General features: G+C 36.0%; 1 protein-coding gene across 1 annotated transcript in view; it reads right to left on the bottom strand.

The window, feature by feature from the left end:
* Positions 1 to 13,002, bottom strand: part of LOC145993982 (ATP-binding cassette sub-family C member 4-like) — a 60,121-nt gene extending 47,119 nt beyond the window's left edge. Inside the window, exons 1-5 of the mRNA XM_083130011.1 lie at positions 12,897 to 13,002; positions 11,511 to 11,645; positions 10,047 to 10,251; positions 6,394 to 6,616; positions 456 to 612 (exon numbers count right to left, since the gene is read on the bottom strand). Of these exons, the coding sequence (XP_082986137.1) occupies positions 456 to 612; positions 6,394 to 6,616; positions 10,047 to 10,251; positions 11,511 to 11,645; positions 12,897 to 12,991 (815 nt within the window). The 5' untranslated portion in view covers positions 12,992 to 13,002. The remainder of the gene's footprint in view (positions 1 to 455; positions 613 to 6,393; positions 6,617 to 10,046; positions 10,252 to 11,510; positions 11,646 to 12,896) is intronic.
* Between the last annotated feature and the right edge of the window lie 4,027 nt (positions 13,003 to 17,029).

Below are 17,029 nucleotides of genomic sequence, written 5' to 3'. Positions count from 1 at the left end.
ACATAACAAGAAAACTAGGAGATATAATAACATTGAATTTTCTGCATAATCAGGCCTCATCTATTGACACATTTTTTAATACTTTTGGTTGAAAGGATTCTTACTTTTACCTGGCTACCCTGGTTTGACTTCCGCATACTTCATTCCATCTTTACTGATGCAGCATGAGCCAGGAATCAAACCTGTGTCTCTTCTGTAGCAGTCATATGACCTACTGACGAACCTTTCATGGCTCATATTCAACTCATAGAAGTCTTGAAATTTTGAAAATTATTAGCATTTGGTCCCTGCCTTATAGAAGACAGTTTTACAGTAGTTCGTTAGAACTATCAAATTAGTAAAAAAATGTTGGAAATTAGCAATGCATTGATATCCCATTTTATGGCTAATAATAACTATGTTAGTGAATGAACAAATGTGATAATCTGTAAATAGTTCATAATAATTTTACTAACCTTCTGGCCAATGAAACCACTTTTGCAAACAGTCTCTCCCATGTGTACATTTTTATTACTCGTATTCCGGAAATAATTTCATCCATTAGTCGAACTCTCTCGTCAGTGTTGCGAGCTGATTTTTTTCTCAGCTTTGTATTTATTGTTCCTATCCAAACTAAAAGCAGATGAATAAGATATTGATTGATTGATTGATTTATTAGCATCCATTCAACTTTACAAAAGTTTGGAATTGTCACATTGTACATGTACATTTAGAATACATCTATAAAACTATAGGCATAATATAATATAAAATACAATAGATAGTATGAGATACAAGATATCGTATAAATAAAGGAGAATAAATGCATTTTCTTGAGACAAATTGGCTAGAAATTTGTTATCTATATTCAATGTTTGCTTCATCTGCTATGACATTATGTACACACACACACACACACACACACACACACACACACACACACACACAGATATATATATATATATATATATATATATATATATAAACACACAAACATATATTGAGCATTAAATAGTCACCTATACTTACATCAGCAGAAGGACAACACAATAAAAACTCAAAAGTAATATACAGTTATAGGAAGATCTCAGCAGTCTTTGGACAGTTACTTTTTAAAACTACTTTGGTCAAAAATTAGTTACATTGATAGGTCGTCATTTTATAAAGTAACTGATATATAGCTACTCTTACCTTAAAAAGTAACTTTCTTTTACAGTTGCTTTATTGTAGATAAGGCTATGTTACATTCATAAACTCCAAATTGCTTATTACTATTTAAAGTTGAGATTCATTTTCTTTAAATTATAATAAAGTTCATGTCTTTACATGTGCAGATACAAGAAGATAATTACATGTAAAGCCTCATATAGAAATTTCAGTGAGAAGGGCAGGCTCAACCAGGACTCAGAAACAGGCTTCTGGCAATCCATGCCATTGCTCTACCAAATGAGCTACTGAGCCAAGGCTGATTTTCTGCTCATGCTGTTTTGTCTGTGCGAAATTGTCTCTTGTCAGTGCTACCTACCACAACAGGATCTGTTGTCTTTGTAACACTGATGATGTCATTGGTGACTACTTTTGAGACCAGGTGTCTCAAAAATAATAATAAAATTTAAATGACCATATATAATTGTATTACAGAGTGGTTACTCACTGGGAATTCCTTGAATTGCAGGAATTATTAACTCCTGGAACTATGCATGAATTCTACGTGAATTTTTCTCTGTAGACATGAAAAATTGCAACTTTTATGAATCTAAATGAATTCATGCATTTACGAATGCCCCGAGGCAAGTTTTTCATAGTTTAGCTTTTATTTTTTCGAAGAAGCCGCTTGGAAAATAAAACAGAATTCTCTCACTCCATTCACTTTGTTAGTGTCCTTTGCAGAACAATCTATCTGACTGACAGAAGATTATTGCAAGATATTTTGAAGTTGATTAGGTAAATTTGAGTGAAATTCATAAAGAATTAACATTTTTTCGTATATTAGTAAATCCTATAACATTTGTGACTTGTGTATATGTATTTCAAGTTTGGGTATGTGAAATGGCAAATGTAAACTTCATCTTAAATTGAATATTTTAAATAGTATATATACCATTTAATTGAATTGAATTAGAATGTTTGTATACATTGGAATCACACAGACCCTTTATATTGTTAATATATTTGTGTGTGTGTTTGTTTGTGTGTGGGTGAGAGGCAGTAGTATGTAAGGTTGAAAAAGAAAGAAACAACTGCTTGTAGGGGCGACCGGGGCATAGCGATTCCCTGGGGCAAAGTAATCCCTCAAAGAAAATACACATTGCAGTGCTGCTTCCAAACGGGAAACATGTCAACTGCAGAGCAGCCATTGTGAGTGTGTTGTAGCCGATGAGTGTTGCGGAACATGGGCTGTGAACAACAAGTGGCGAAAAAAAAAGTGTTTTTTGGTACGTCAGAACTAAGGTAAGCAGTTTACAATATTGTGTATTGTTAATTGCATTATTGACCATGTCTGCTGGTTGAAGCTTGTTGAGAGAGGGCAAATTATGAATGCTATACACATAAGAATACTTCTGTTCTTGGAGTGTTCTTTAACAGTGAGAATGACTGCTGATATCAACACTGGTGTGGGGCAAAGTGATCCCTGAAAAGGAAGGATGGCTCAAGTGCAATGGATGCAAACAATGGACACACGAAAAATGTGCTGGTGTGGAAGAAGATGATAGTGTTTATACTTGTTACTTTTCCAATGAAATTTAGGCTAAGTACACTTTTAAATTACCAAATTTTATTTCGTTAAAAAAAAATTTTCTTTTTCATATGAACCTGTTTCATATTTTCTTCTCTGAATAACACATGTTTTCTTCAACATGTTTGTAAGTTACTTACTCTTAATACATTTACTTTTATTAATAAAATTAATTAATTCTATACTTAAAATCATATTTGATAACAACATTTTGAGAAGGGTTCACTTTGCCCCGAACCCTGGGCAAAGTGATCCTTTTGCATCACCTTACTTTTGGCCAAATTATTTCTTGAATACACAATGAAATAACTTCAAACATATATCAATGTAAAAACAAATGTTGTGGTATCAACTGTGTTAAGTTTCAATGTATCCATTACCATACAGTGTTTTGTAAGAAAAGTCAAAGGTTAGGGGGATCACGCTGCCCCAATTTCCCCTTCCCTTGAATTTTTGGGAAGTTCGCATTGAAATCCTTGAATTTGGCTTGAATTTTATCGTGGTCCTAGAGTGGTCACTCTGTGTTAGATTAATAAAAATATTAATAATTCATATTGTTACTATTAAATGAATAATTAAAAAGATGGTATAAGAATAGATATAATAGCCTGTATTCATTATCTATTTTAGTAGTGATGATATCGCCAAAATTTTTTTAAAGAAACTGTTCTGGGAAGGAGATTAATAATAATTAGATAAATAATTGAATATTTATTGAATAACAGAAAAGGATGTTAGATTCGTATTACGAAAAGTAAAGTTCCTGCTTTGACATTTTGTACATATTTTTATAAGTAGTAGCGTGCATATATCTTCGTTGGTACTGTCAATCAAAGTCGTATGAACCCAATATAATCCTTCTTCCAGTGAGTTCGAGGGAAATAAATAAACCTCGATTATGCATGATTATATTTTCATTATTTAATTTTTGTAATTGGTAAGTCTTTCAGTAATTTGGACCCCTGCTCCCCATAAATACTATCCTTGGCCTACAGTTTAAAGTGGGGTCCAAACTGATGTGCAATGTGCCTATACTGGGTATTGGATCTGTAATTTTTCTTCATGTTTGCCCTACAGAATCTCTTGAACATCAACAAATGTTATTGTATATTCCTTTGGAACTGGTTTTCTCATTATAATCATTAAATATGCATTCAAAGTTTATTGTAAATATTTTAAAGTCAAATTTACTAAAAAATTGAAATTTTATGTGTAAAACCTGTGTGGAATGGAGTATTAACAAATCTCTTTCAGCAGGTCTTTTGTCTTTGTTAACTTTCTTATTCCATGAAGTTGGAACCATTTTTCTTGTTATTTCATAAAGCTTTTCTTCTCCTTTCATAATATCTTCATTGTTTGAATGTAACCATCGTTCAATCAAACACATTGTCAGTTGTATGAGAATGTACAAAATTGAATGTATTTTTCTACTTCTAATTTCTCTCTGTGGTTTGACATTTGAATCATTGCCCTAATCTTCTTGGTCTCAAAAAAAAAAAATACATTGTTGCTCATGTTTTTGAGAGTATATTTTATGTAAGGGAGTGTTTCATTAACCATTTACAAGGCTTATTCAATATATAACCAGAAATATGTTGTAACAAATATTTATTACAACCATCTTTCAGTGGGCCACAGGTGTGGAAATCGGAAGGTGCGAGATCGGGCGAATACGGAGGGTGGGGTAAGCACTCAAACTTTAGGTCCTTAATGGTAGACAATGTGATACTGGCAGTGTGTGATATCGAATTGTCATGGAACAAAGCACACCAGTGGACACCAGCCCATGTTGTCTCTGCAGAATGGCTGGTTTCAGTTTTCTGTGCAAGAGGTTGGAGTATGTGGTATTGTTTACATTATGCTTCTATCTGGGAAGCAATTTCACTGGCAGTAATATGGTGGTTCACCCGTATCAAGTCCTTCACTGCTTTCCCGTGATTGCAATGACAGAACAATCTGGACACGGAAAATCTTCAACACTGGTTATGCCCTGTTTGAACTTCTCAACCCACTCGTAGACTTATAATCGACTCATACAGTTGTCACTGTACTGAACTGTTGTGTGGTGATGAATTTCTATTGGTTTCATGCCTTCACTCAACAAAAATCTCAAACATATAACAATCACGGTCATATTTTAGATTTATTATACTATTTTTCTGGTTAGTTATTGAATGCACCTTGTACATATATCAGTGATGGTAATATCTTCTTTATCAATGTTAGCATGTTTGGCTATCCATTATCCTTCATCTGAAGCTAAAGCAACACTCCCACCCCTAAATGTTGTATTTGTAGGGGACAGTGAGTTGATACCATACCATTACATGGTAGACAGTGGTTTGTTATGACCAAGAAATATCCATGACTGTATATCTAATAACATTCGTGAAATGTTGAGGAGCCATTCTCGGGCAATCAGCCAGGTGATTTCTGAAAAGGCTTCCGAGCTTTCAAGAGCTAACGAAAGGAAAGAGATGAAGATGAGAGTGATGTTAACTCTCTAAAGCTCGGAAGCCTTTCCGAAAATCTCCTGGCTGATTGCCCAAGAAAACCTCTTCAATATTCGCCACCAGGAAAGCTTCAAGAATCAATTCCTGAAATAATGTTTCACACACAAAAAGCATACATTTCTGAGTATCTAAATCAATCGTTAACATGCTCTAAGGAACGATAAGATGAACAATAGCAGACACTTGTTAATTCCACCCACTCCACACTTATCAACTGTAGGAATGATTACTGGTTAAAACCTGTTCACAGTCTGGTGTGTTAAGAACAACTACTGGCACTTGGTGACACTACCCATATGCAATGTAGCACAATCACCAGCACTTGGTAATGATAATAATAAAATGTTTACAATTTTTTGATGCTTTTAGTTGACAACCTTGTAGTTCCTACATACTGTTAATTGCCTTAGGGAATGACATTATGGTACGCGTATTTAAATATAAGTTTATATACAAGGAGATCTGAGTTTAACTGACATATCAAAATAAGGAACTTTATTAAATATTTCCACTTTGCTAGGTAAAATAATAAAGTTTGATATTGACACCATTTTTATTAGATATGAAAAATGCCGCATTGTTAATATACTGAAAATGTGAAAAACCTAACAAAGAACTTGAAATTTACACAGCTTTCACCTTCCCTTAGTTTTTGGTTTCAAGAGATTTTGTGGCAACTTCAGCACTTGAAAGTATAAATGACTTGTACACTGCGTATTGCAACTTATGAACCTTTGGAACAATAAAGTGTCAGATTTTTGCTAGATTTCTGAATTCATATTAGAAATTTTATTGATTGATTCATTGATTGATTTGGTGCTTTAAGTCCATTTTATGCACAGTAGGGCTAATTGGGACTGGACCTATTGTTTAAAGTGGGATCCGAACTACTATATGCCTCCACTCGAAATCGAGCCCAGATTAGAAATTTTATGTTTTACACTCTGCACATATTATTATATGCTCCTTGTTCCACCCTTACCCAGGGCTAGCTTTGATAGAAATACACATGCATACATACTTGTTTGTAACTGATGCTACCATAATTGCTTACCAAAATATATGATTTGAAATGAATATCATGCAAGATCGTATCCTTCACATCAAATAGGTTTTAAAGTGAAACTGTTGAAGCTACTTTTACAACTATACCTAATAACTTACCTTGAAGAATAATCATTGACAGTATTGTTCCAACACAAGCTAGGACTGCATACCCACCATGGACCCAAATGAAGTACATTACTATAACTGTTTGGATTGGACCAACTAACAAGAAATGCAAGAAAAGCAAAGACCGGTCAAATCTTGCAACATCATTTGATAGTAAGTTTACAATTTGTCCAGCAGTTGTTTGGGACAAGGAAGCTCTGTTTAGACAAAGTGCCTGCAAGAAGAAGATATGCATTTGTATTGTAAATCATTATACATAAACACAAGGTAGCATTTGAAATATAGTTTATTAAAAATTAAGTATAAGTTTGGCATATTTACAAAATATAGTCCATGTACTGTTGATTAAGAAAGTAAAAGTAAAAATAAAATAGTAATTCTGATATGTGCCTCTTACGTTAAATTATGATCAGTGTACATGCAAACATTTTTTTTGATATGACTTGGATAGAACTATACTTTCAAGAATTAGAAAATAGAGTCTAATTACCCTAAGTTAAATGCAATACCTGGAACATCAAGTTGTAGTTACCTGTAGACACAAGATTACTGATGCCATTTCTGCAATTGAGAGAATTGTTTCAATTTTTGGAATTTAGAGTGAGTTCAGCAGGTTCAAATTTTTGATATTTTTCATAAAACTTCACTTTTCACCGAAAATTAGTTCTACATTTCCTTTCACTAAGGAAAAATTTCCTTCCAAGTGTGACAGAGAAACAGGAAGGACTTTCTCCTGCCAACTTTGTTTGCAATGCTGTTTGTTTGTTGTTTGCCCTCATAGCAGCACATAGGTAGGGTGAGTGTTTTTAAATGGCCACTTTCTCATCAGTACCCTCACCCTTCCTGCATACAACTTGCATTGGAGAACGATCAGTGTCATACATAAACCAGTCTTTAAGTTATTTAGCCTCCTTGTTGCCTTTTAATCGAGGGGTCCCAGGTTCGATATCCAGTGAAGACATAATGCACAGTGGTTCAGATCCTGTTTTATACCATAGGTCCAGTCCTGATAAGCTTATCTGTGCATAAAGTGGACCTAAAACAACAATTCAAATAAATCCTTTAAGTTCTTGAAATAATTTACTTAAATTCAGGTTTTAAAGCTTATTTTAATATGTAATGAGGGATTTCCGATATGTTAAATCTAAATGCGTTAAAAATATTTGAGAAAAGTTGGTATGCCAGTGCTAACATTGACTGTGAGCCTCAAATTGTCACAAACTTCTCAGAAAGTTAATGATAATTCTCTCTGTGACAGTATTGCCTTTTCCAGTTGCAATTACATTAGAAACAGCATACTTTGCAGCTTACATTATGGTGATCATGTGTAACTTCATAGAAGGGGCAACAACATAGTACAGCTCACCACTCAGGAGATGATTCCCAAAGGAAGTGCATTGACGTAGCGACAGGCCACTCCACTATTAGGGTTAGTGGAGTGCAACCTGATTGAGAAACATATGTGGGCTCACTGTAACCGATGCAGCGATACAAGTCATTTAGGGTTACCAGACTAATCCTCTTTTCGAGTCCCAAAAATGGTCCAGCCAGATTTTTACTAAAATTTGGAAATGTCATCTTTTCTGGGATAATGACAACTGCTTAACCTCAAGATTAGTAACAAAATGCAATTTAATAATAATTGTTAATATTATTTCTGTCCTTAATTTCAAAGTAAAGAAATACGACACTCTCAGTTGCAAGCGCAAAGCCAAGAAATTTTTCTTCCAACAAAGAAAAAATGTTGGAATTTTGCGTCACTTCTGTTGTCACTGTTCATTGTGTAAGGTTTTGATTTCAATGCATTTGTGATATCTACTGCAGCTCATAGTGATCAGCAAGTTTCTATAACAATAGGTAAGAATATTCGATATGCCGCGGGTTTTTTTGATTTGAGTTTCAAGACATCAGAAATCAGAAATAAACAATAGTTTTTAACTGATGTAGTTTTACTTGTTACATGGCAGTTGAGAAGTGAAGTTCTGTGAATCAGCGATCTGAACCATGCCGAAATGCAAATGTGATTTTAGTAACGACTTACCTTACAAAAACAGTTTCCTGACTTTAGGCCTGGAAGAAACAACCCCTAGTCAAAATGTCAATTTATGTTATTCTTTTAAAGTAAGGAACCAAGTTTCACAACCGTATAATATTACGGGCATAGTGAATAAATGTTATAATATTCAGCATTTGCCTATAACAAGGCCTATTGTTAGTTATACAGAAACGGTGTGAAATTGTTTTACAGTGGTGTGTGATCTATAAGCTCACCAAATGCCATATATTATTTTTAAAATTGTTTGAAATGCAGTCTAAATAATGCACAGGATAAGCCATACAAAAGTATTCTGGCCACTGAAAGATAAGCAGCAAACTGTTGATGCAGACACACTGCTCTGCATAATTGACGTAAATCAACTCCCACGCACTTTGAAAAGGATACTAGACCACAGCGGAAGGCTTTCTGCTACCACTAAAATCTGCAAATGGACTGCTCCTTCCCATCACCCCCTGCTCCTCGTCTCCCCTTGTTGGACATCTTCTTGTGAACGGTGAGCTGTACATCCAAGTAACTGCTGTTTTGCAGGCCAATGTAATACTCTGGTAACAAGAGTTTAGTCCTCATAGACAGTAGGGGGCTGCCCTCATCCCCCATATAATGCAACGGGTGCAAATAAATCCTAGATTTGACGAACCTACATGTATGTATTTCAATTCCAATTAGAAGAAGCAACATTGTTTCATTCTTCCACTAGGCACATTGTTGCAGCATCAAGTAGAAATTATCCCTAACAAACAAATAAAGGAAGAAGGTTTACTTGAAGCTGTAGAATTGTGCATGTAGAACTCGACTTGAACCCAGGTCTCTGACATATTGTGCAATTCCTACACCAACTGAGCTACCAAACCAGCTCTGACATTGCCTGATTTTTCGCTGTCGCTGTTTTACCTGTGTTAAATTGTCTGTGTCAGTGCTACCACGATGGAATCTCTTGCCTTAGAAACACTGTTGACATCGACAGTGCCTAGTTTCTCCCAACATAAAGATGTAAATTACATTAGGATTTGGAACAAACACACACACACACACACTGTGTAGAAATCTTAGTGAGAAATGCAGGATCAACCAGGACTCAAACCCAGGTCTCTGGCATACCAATCTAATTCTGACTCAGTAGCTCAAGTGGTGGAGCAATGGCATGGTATGTCAGAGACCCAGCTTTGAGTCCCAGTCGAGTCTGCATTTTGCGCTGAAACTTCTACATAGTACATCTTCTGTGTGTGCCAAATCTTAAAAGTTGTAAAATTGTGGTTTGATTGTAGTTTCAGGAGCCCAGTAATTACTAAAATACTGTGGAACATCGATTTTCCATTTATCAGATGAAAGTGAAAAAACTTAAAATGTAGGAAAATGTAAAATCCAGGAAAATTTTATAACATTTAACAATGTTGGGACCATCAAGTTTGAATCTATAATGTGGGAAAATGTAAAATTGGTGTTACATTCTTTTTAGAATAAATTTATTTTTTCTAAAATTTTTAATCTTGGTTTGTGTATGAGCAGAAACAATCAAAGTTACAAGAGAATACAAAAATGTTTCTATTACGAATTAAGTTCTAAGTGCTGTAGATACAAAACTCACCTTTCTGTAGGTTATAGAACAGCATGCCACTCTTATCTTCATTCCAATGTGTTGAAATATGAAGCCATCCATGTGACTGAGGAGCATACTCAATCCAGTACATATAATGATACCGGAGGCAGAAATGTAAGCATCTGTCTTGCTCATCTGAGATTCTTCTCTGAAGAATTCCAGCAATCTCCCAAGCAGTATGGATTGTATTATCCTATCAAAATTATGTAACAGTATTCTATTAGTTAATGACAGGAAGGAGGACCACAAAGGCTAAATAACAAATATGAAGGAACTAGGAAGCACTCACCACCCACTGGCAAAAATTAAAATTTTCGCAGCTGCAAGTCACATCTTCAGTGTAGAAAAAAGATGGCACAAACAGAAGTCAGTACAGTGGAACCCGAGTTTACAATCCCGGGTTTTCCATTTTCCATTTTTATTCATTCTGTCTTGATGGTCACAAATATTATAATAAAATTTTCCCCAATTTTACTTTTTCCTGCATTTTAAGTTTTGCCAGTTTGGACCTCTCAAAAATGTAAAATCAAAATTCCACTGTATTTGACCTGCAGAGTTGACAGGTCTAGATCGAATAAGTAGTTCATACAGAAAAAACAAACTTGATTCTCTCTCCTCAAGAACTTTGAGTGGTAAGGTGTGGTGTTGGGGAAGGGGGGGTTGAGAATGGTGTGGAGTTGTAATGTAAGGGAAAGGGAGGGTTGGGATGGAAATGGGTTTGGTTGGGAAAGCTACTATCTGGCCCTGTTTAGGCCAAGGGGTGTCCTTGCATTTATGGCTGACATGAAGGCCTTCTTCCATCTTTTTCATACTAAGGTGTTGGCAGATTTGGTGGATGATCGCTACCCAGAAGAACTCATTCACCCCTTACTCCAATCCCTAAACATCATCCAACGAACATTATCCACTTCAAACACTGCATCTAAATATGATCTGATATTGAAAATTTGTGATTGTGATACTTCCATAATACTTTCACTATTTATGTAAATAGTTCTATCTTCATCTCAATATTTGCTGTGATAATTACGATGCTGAATTTCAAGTTAGTGTAATCTTGATAATTATATGAAGATCGCATAGGAGAACATGAATCTCAAACATATAGAGTCCATTTTGAGTTGCAAGAGCTTACAAAATTACATAGTCCATGCCCATACCACGTTTGTTACAACCTGTCCCTTTTCCCGCGCTAGGGAGCGCTCGACAGTTTCGGTGCCAATGAGAAACGAGGAAAACATCATCTGCTGGGCAGCGAGGAGTGAATGGAAGCCAGAAGAGAGGCGCTTACATAGACGCTGTTGCGACGTTGCGTATTTCAATTGCCTGCCTGGCTTTGACTTTCCCCAGCACCAAGAAAATCCAGGGAGCAACAAGCGCGGGAACCGGGACAGGTTGTAACAAACGCAGTATACGTACAATACTAGTGTTGCATTTTACATTGAAGCTAACCTTAATACACAGAAGTCGAATATTGAAAGCACTATGCACATGAAGTACATCAATCCAAATGTCTTCAAAATGGCTTTCAGAAGACTTGGTGCACGATTGTTTATCTTAGCCTTCTTCAGTTCCTGCTTCCAGTTCCTTAAAATAAAAATTTTCAATCAAGATAAACATGTTTGTAGTAATTGGGTAGGATAAATATAGAAGGCTGTAGGTTATTCAGGCCATTTGTTGCACAAAGCTGTGCCTGATTATTGACAGTGCTTAACAGATTTAAGTTCACAATACTATTAAATTTAATATTATACATTTACTGTACTATGTGCAGAATTGAAAAAAAAAACTTAAATAAGAAACGGTACCAGTTTCATAGATCGGAGACACATTAAAATCGGATATTTTGTGTTTCGCATGGTTCGTACTTACCAATTGTGTATTACGAAACATAGTTCAAGGTGCCATTATGCTTTTTACACAAAAACAAACGAAATTTTTCAAATTTTGAGTGCTTTTTTTTATTCCTTTCTTCTCTTTCGGAACACACAATATGGCGGGCACATCTTGACTCAAGTTGTGGGTATGCAGTGTTTCAAACTTCTTCACCGAGAAATACCTACTATTGTGTTCATCACTGGTGAAAATTATACATTATGCACGGGTAGCTGACGTGTAGCCCGGGTAGCTGACTTATAGCCTGGTTAGCTGACGGAAAGCCCCACAAACCATACATGGATAGCCTCACGAACCATTCATGAATAGCCATATGAACCATTTCTGATAGGGTTAGGTTAGGTTTGGTTACGTTAGGCAAGCATAGTAAAAAAGGGGAGGTTGAAACACTGACAGGGACTTACGTCATCAAACTTACGCAGCATCCGGTTGTCGTAGGGCAAGCAAAAGAAAGCAATGGCAATTTTGCGTCGGTGAAATATTTCTCTTGAAAAATACATGTTTTCCTGGTCAAATATATTCCACGATGAAAGAAAACACATCGACGAACGTTGTAAACCTTGGAGAAATTCATTTCCGTAAGTAGCTCCTTCTGTAAAATTGAAGAAATGTGTCTCTGGTGTATGAAACTGTTACCTAAGAAACAAACATGTTGTAATATTCAAGGATAAAAATCTGAAAATACCATACTGTCTCACTTACTCGTCTCATTCTGAACACTTCAAAACATATCGAAAAATATAAACTATGAAACCTTTCCCATATGACCATTGTAGTGACAACTGGTAGTCATTCTTATTTTATTTTATTTTCCATGGAATGTAAGAGAAACAACAAGAAATTATACAGAATTTTGCATGTTTTTCAATGTAAACATTACTGAAGCATAATTCAAATTAGAGTCTCTATTTCTAACATTTTTCCTCCAATTGCAACACTTACTTCTGTAGTTTGTCTCCCAAATATCCAGATTCATGCCCAGGTAGTGGCTTGTAGAGGTCATCAGTCATCATGTCTTTTTGTACTCCCTTTTTCATGACCCCTATGGTCCACCTGTGTGAAAGGAAAATTTCAAAGAGAGAAACGAAATATTATTAACAGTAAATGGTATTTATATGCATGCTTAAATGCATCCTTCATGATCCTGTGAGTATGTATTTTAAATTGCCAATTCAAGAAACAAAAGCTTGTTTAAGTAACATGTAAGTGATTTTATTACATTCAAGTAAAAATGCAACAAGTAACGCGTATCATTAAGAAAAATTGTTCAAATGAAGATTGATTATGTAAAAATTGGCAATACATCAACATAAAATGTCTACAGTTTTTCATAAACTACTGATATACAATTTACTGAAAAACAATAAACAGATCTGGTAACAAACATTTAAAGATTTAATGTGTGTAACTGATTTTTATTTTGCCACAATAAATTAAATTGTGTATGGAGAAAATATTTTTTAAACTTTATTATTACTATTTTTTATAGACTGGTAGAACATGACACCATCAAGTTCTGTCATGATATATGCAGTTTATATCTTTACTGATACTTTAAACACTATTGCCTTGCAATGAAGTGGCCCCAGGTTTGATCCCTAGTCAGTGGCGGCGATTGGGTTCGAAAGCCGGGGTTGGGGGCAAAAGTTGGGTGGGGCAAAGACAGTGTATTTCACTCTGTAGATAAGATTTAGCATAGTGCGGAAACAAAAATGGAAGGCAGCTGCTCTCCCTAATAGCTGCCGCTGTCCCTAGTGGATGCATAGTGGTTAGGATCGCATTTTAAACTATAGATCCATTACTGATTGGCCTATTTAAACATTAAGTGATCTTAAACAAAGAAAGCTACTTTTATGCACTATCAGAAACTAGGGTTGCCAGACGTGCCGTATATACGGGATTGTCCCAATTTTTTAATGGATGTCCGCAGGATTTTTTCCAGGGGGACAAAGGACACACATTTTCCTCCAAAATAGTGATGCCCTCTCAAAAAACACTATTTCAGTCTGAAATTATCATGTTTCTTCAACGAATTTATAATAATTGACATAAATTACTGTAATTGAAATGAAACTATGTGTGAAATATATAATTTTTAGCTACACATTCATTTTCCAGGTGGGGCCATGCCCCCCTTGCCCCCCCTTCCGGACGCCCATGCATTTTTTAAAGAAATGTCTCTGTGTCCCGGAAAATGTTCTCGGAACACCCATTTGTCCCGTATTTAGCTAAAGAAAAATCAAATTCAATTTTCTAAATCATTTTATACAACAAGAAACTAATAACAATTTATAACTAACCTAATTGGATATCAATTACCATTTACCACTCAATCCTCATATTAACATTAGCGTAGAACTGCTCACTGTCGATTGTCGAATTGTCGAATAAGAAGCGACTCACGACTGGCAAAGGCAGTTGGTTCTAATACAGCTATCACTTGTTTCATTTCTTGGTCAATGGAATCAGAGTGGAGTGGATAATATTCACGGCTTAGGTGATGTAAAAAGTTTTCTTTTATTTCGTCATGCCAAAAAGAATGGGTAAATTTTCCGTATCCGGGAAACGCCTGAAACTCGCTATTAATGTCACTTTCCATATTCCTACTTACAGGTATTGGACAAAATAATGGAAACACCTGTGGAAGTCGGAACATCATAGTAGTTATTGTACCGCGTTGAGTCCGATAAATCAATTGATTGGAAAAGATCGATCAAAGATCAATTGATGATGTAGTTGTGTGGGCAAGCAAGGGGTATTGTTGTTCGCGATGACGTCATAAAATGGGCGGGGCTTAATTGTGAGGATGATTCTGATTGGTGGGATGTTTTAAAATGGGCGGGGCTTAATTTTGTGAGGAGCGTTTTGATTGGTTGTTGGGGAGGAGGAAAAGTATTCGGGTTTTTCCCGCGGCGTCTGAAAACAGATGGCGTTGATGATTCTGAAATTCTGGGAATTTGGGTTGGGGGATTCTTCCGGTGTCTGAAAACAGATGGCGTTGATGAGGTTTTTAAGTGGTGCGGTGAATGTTAAGTGCCTTTTCTTGGAAAATGGGGTTTGTCGAGTGTTGTTTCGAGGAAATTTTGTGAGAATTATGGATGTGGTTTGGGTAATGGGTTTGGAATGGTAATTGCTTTTGCATTCCTGAAATTCTGAGAATTTGGGTACGTGTTTTTGTTGTCTGAAGACAGATGGCGTTGATGATTCTGAAATTCTGGGAAATTGGGTACGTGTTTTTGTTGTTTGAAGAGAGATGGCGTTGATGAGTCATTCCTGGGAAGGTGGTGTTTTTCTCGGGCGGCCGTTGATGAGTTTGAAATTCCAGGAATTGGGTGTGGTCTGAAAAAACATGTCCTAGCATGTTTTAGGTTTAACCTTCCAGGGTGACCCAGGACAGAAAGAAGATAGGAGAGGCACGTGGGCGTTGGACGCTCTGCGCGAACGAATACGCACGGAATGTATTGATGACGTAGGTCGGAAGGAAGGTATGTAAGGGGCTAGCGGATTGTGTTGTTACCAGAATTACCATCTCCATTGTAGAATCAGCAGAGTCACCTTTCACCTGGAGCAGCGTGAATTCCCGGATATCATAGAGGAGACCGACACGTCGGAAGCAGAAAACGATACAACTTGAAAGGTGAGAAAATAAAATACATTACCTGTGGCAGCAGAGGTTTATTTCGGAAATGTACAGCCTATGGTGGGGGGGGGGGTGGCTGTTCCCGGTCCTCTGGTGGAGGTAATGGATGTCCCTCCTCCTCCTCCTCCTCCTCCCGCTGCACCAAATTAATGAGGGGCGGATCTTCCTCCTCTTCCAGAGCAGGAGAAGGAGGACGAAGATAGCCTCTGAGGACCGCAGGAGGTAGCAGTAGGAGCAGGTTGTCGGCCCTACGAACATTCCGTCGATTCATTCTGAAAAACAATATATAAGAATTTAAAAAATGTATTCGGTTTGTTGGCTATAAAAGAAAAAGTGGTATGTGAGATATATAATCGGGAAAAAATGGTGAACATGCATGTGAAACCAATTTAACTAACCGGGGCTTATTTGCAGTAAGTTTTAATGAGGCCTAACAGGGCCGCAACAGGGCATTCTTTGAAACATGAGTACAGGAGGCCTACAGCCTTAAAAGTGGGGTATGAGTAGATTCCGAATATACAATACTCTAGGGATAACAGGACCGTAACTGAGGACCCTTTGAAACACGAGGTCCGGGAAACAGGGTCAGTAACGAGGGCCCCTTGAAAACAGGATTGTGACTGAGGGTCTTTTATTTCAATTTTGTTCAAAAACTTTTTAAACGTGTTTAAAACATTTTAAACTTTTTTCGATTTTTCGATTTTTTCGATTTTATTTTTCGATTTTATTTTTTCGATTTTAATTTTTCGATTTTATTTTTTCGATTTTATTTTTCGATTTTATTTTTTCGATTTTAATTTTTCAATTTTAATTTTTCGATTTTAATTATTCGATTTTATTTTTCGATTTTAATTTTTAGATTTTATTTTTCGATTTTATTTTTTCGATTTTAATTTTTCGATTTTAATTTTTCGATTTTATTTTTCGATTTTATTTTTCCGATTTTAATTTTCGATTGATATATCTGCCCCTAATTGAGCTACAAGGATAGTCGATAGGTTGTCGGACCATACCAAAATATACAATGTTATAAGAAATAAATTAAAATAAGTACCTTTGGCGATAATGACGGAAAGTGTCCTCCATTCTTTGACGATGGAGGTGACGCCTAACCGCGAATATGGCCAACGTCTGTTCGTATGGCCGATTGATTTCTGCCTGCTCCTCCTAACATCCCTGGTGAGCTCTGCGAAGTGCTCTTCTTCTTCTGCTCCTATCTGGTATTCGTGAAAAGCATTTCGCAGAGCCTCCCCTTGTTGTATGTTACGTTCCTGAAAATATGTGTGAATTAATATATAACAGTGATTACAGGTTGTGTAAAATATATGTATATATATATATATATATATATAACTAATATATTTTCTGTCTATTTTCAGATGACTACACTTCCACTAGGGTTCAGTCTACTGTATGGTGACGTAAAAGAGGAGAC

This window comes from Lepisma saccharinum, chromosome 10 (assembly GCF_977018435.1).
Source record: "Lepisma saccharinum chromosome 10, izLepSacc3.1, whole genome shotgun sequence".
Classification (NCBI taxonomy): domain Eukaryota; kingdom Metazoa; phylum Arthropoda; class Insecta; order Zygentoma; family Lepismatidae; genus Lepisma; species Lepisma saccharinum.
The sequence above is the reverse complement of the archived record's forward strand: the minus strand, read 5'-3'. Positions and strand labels throughout refer to the sequence as shown.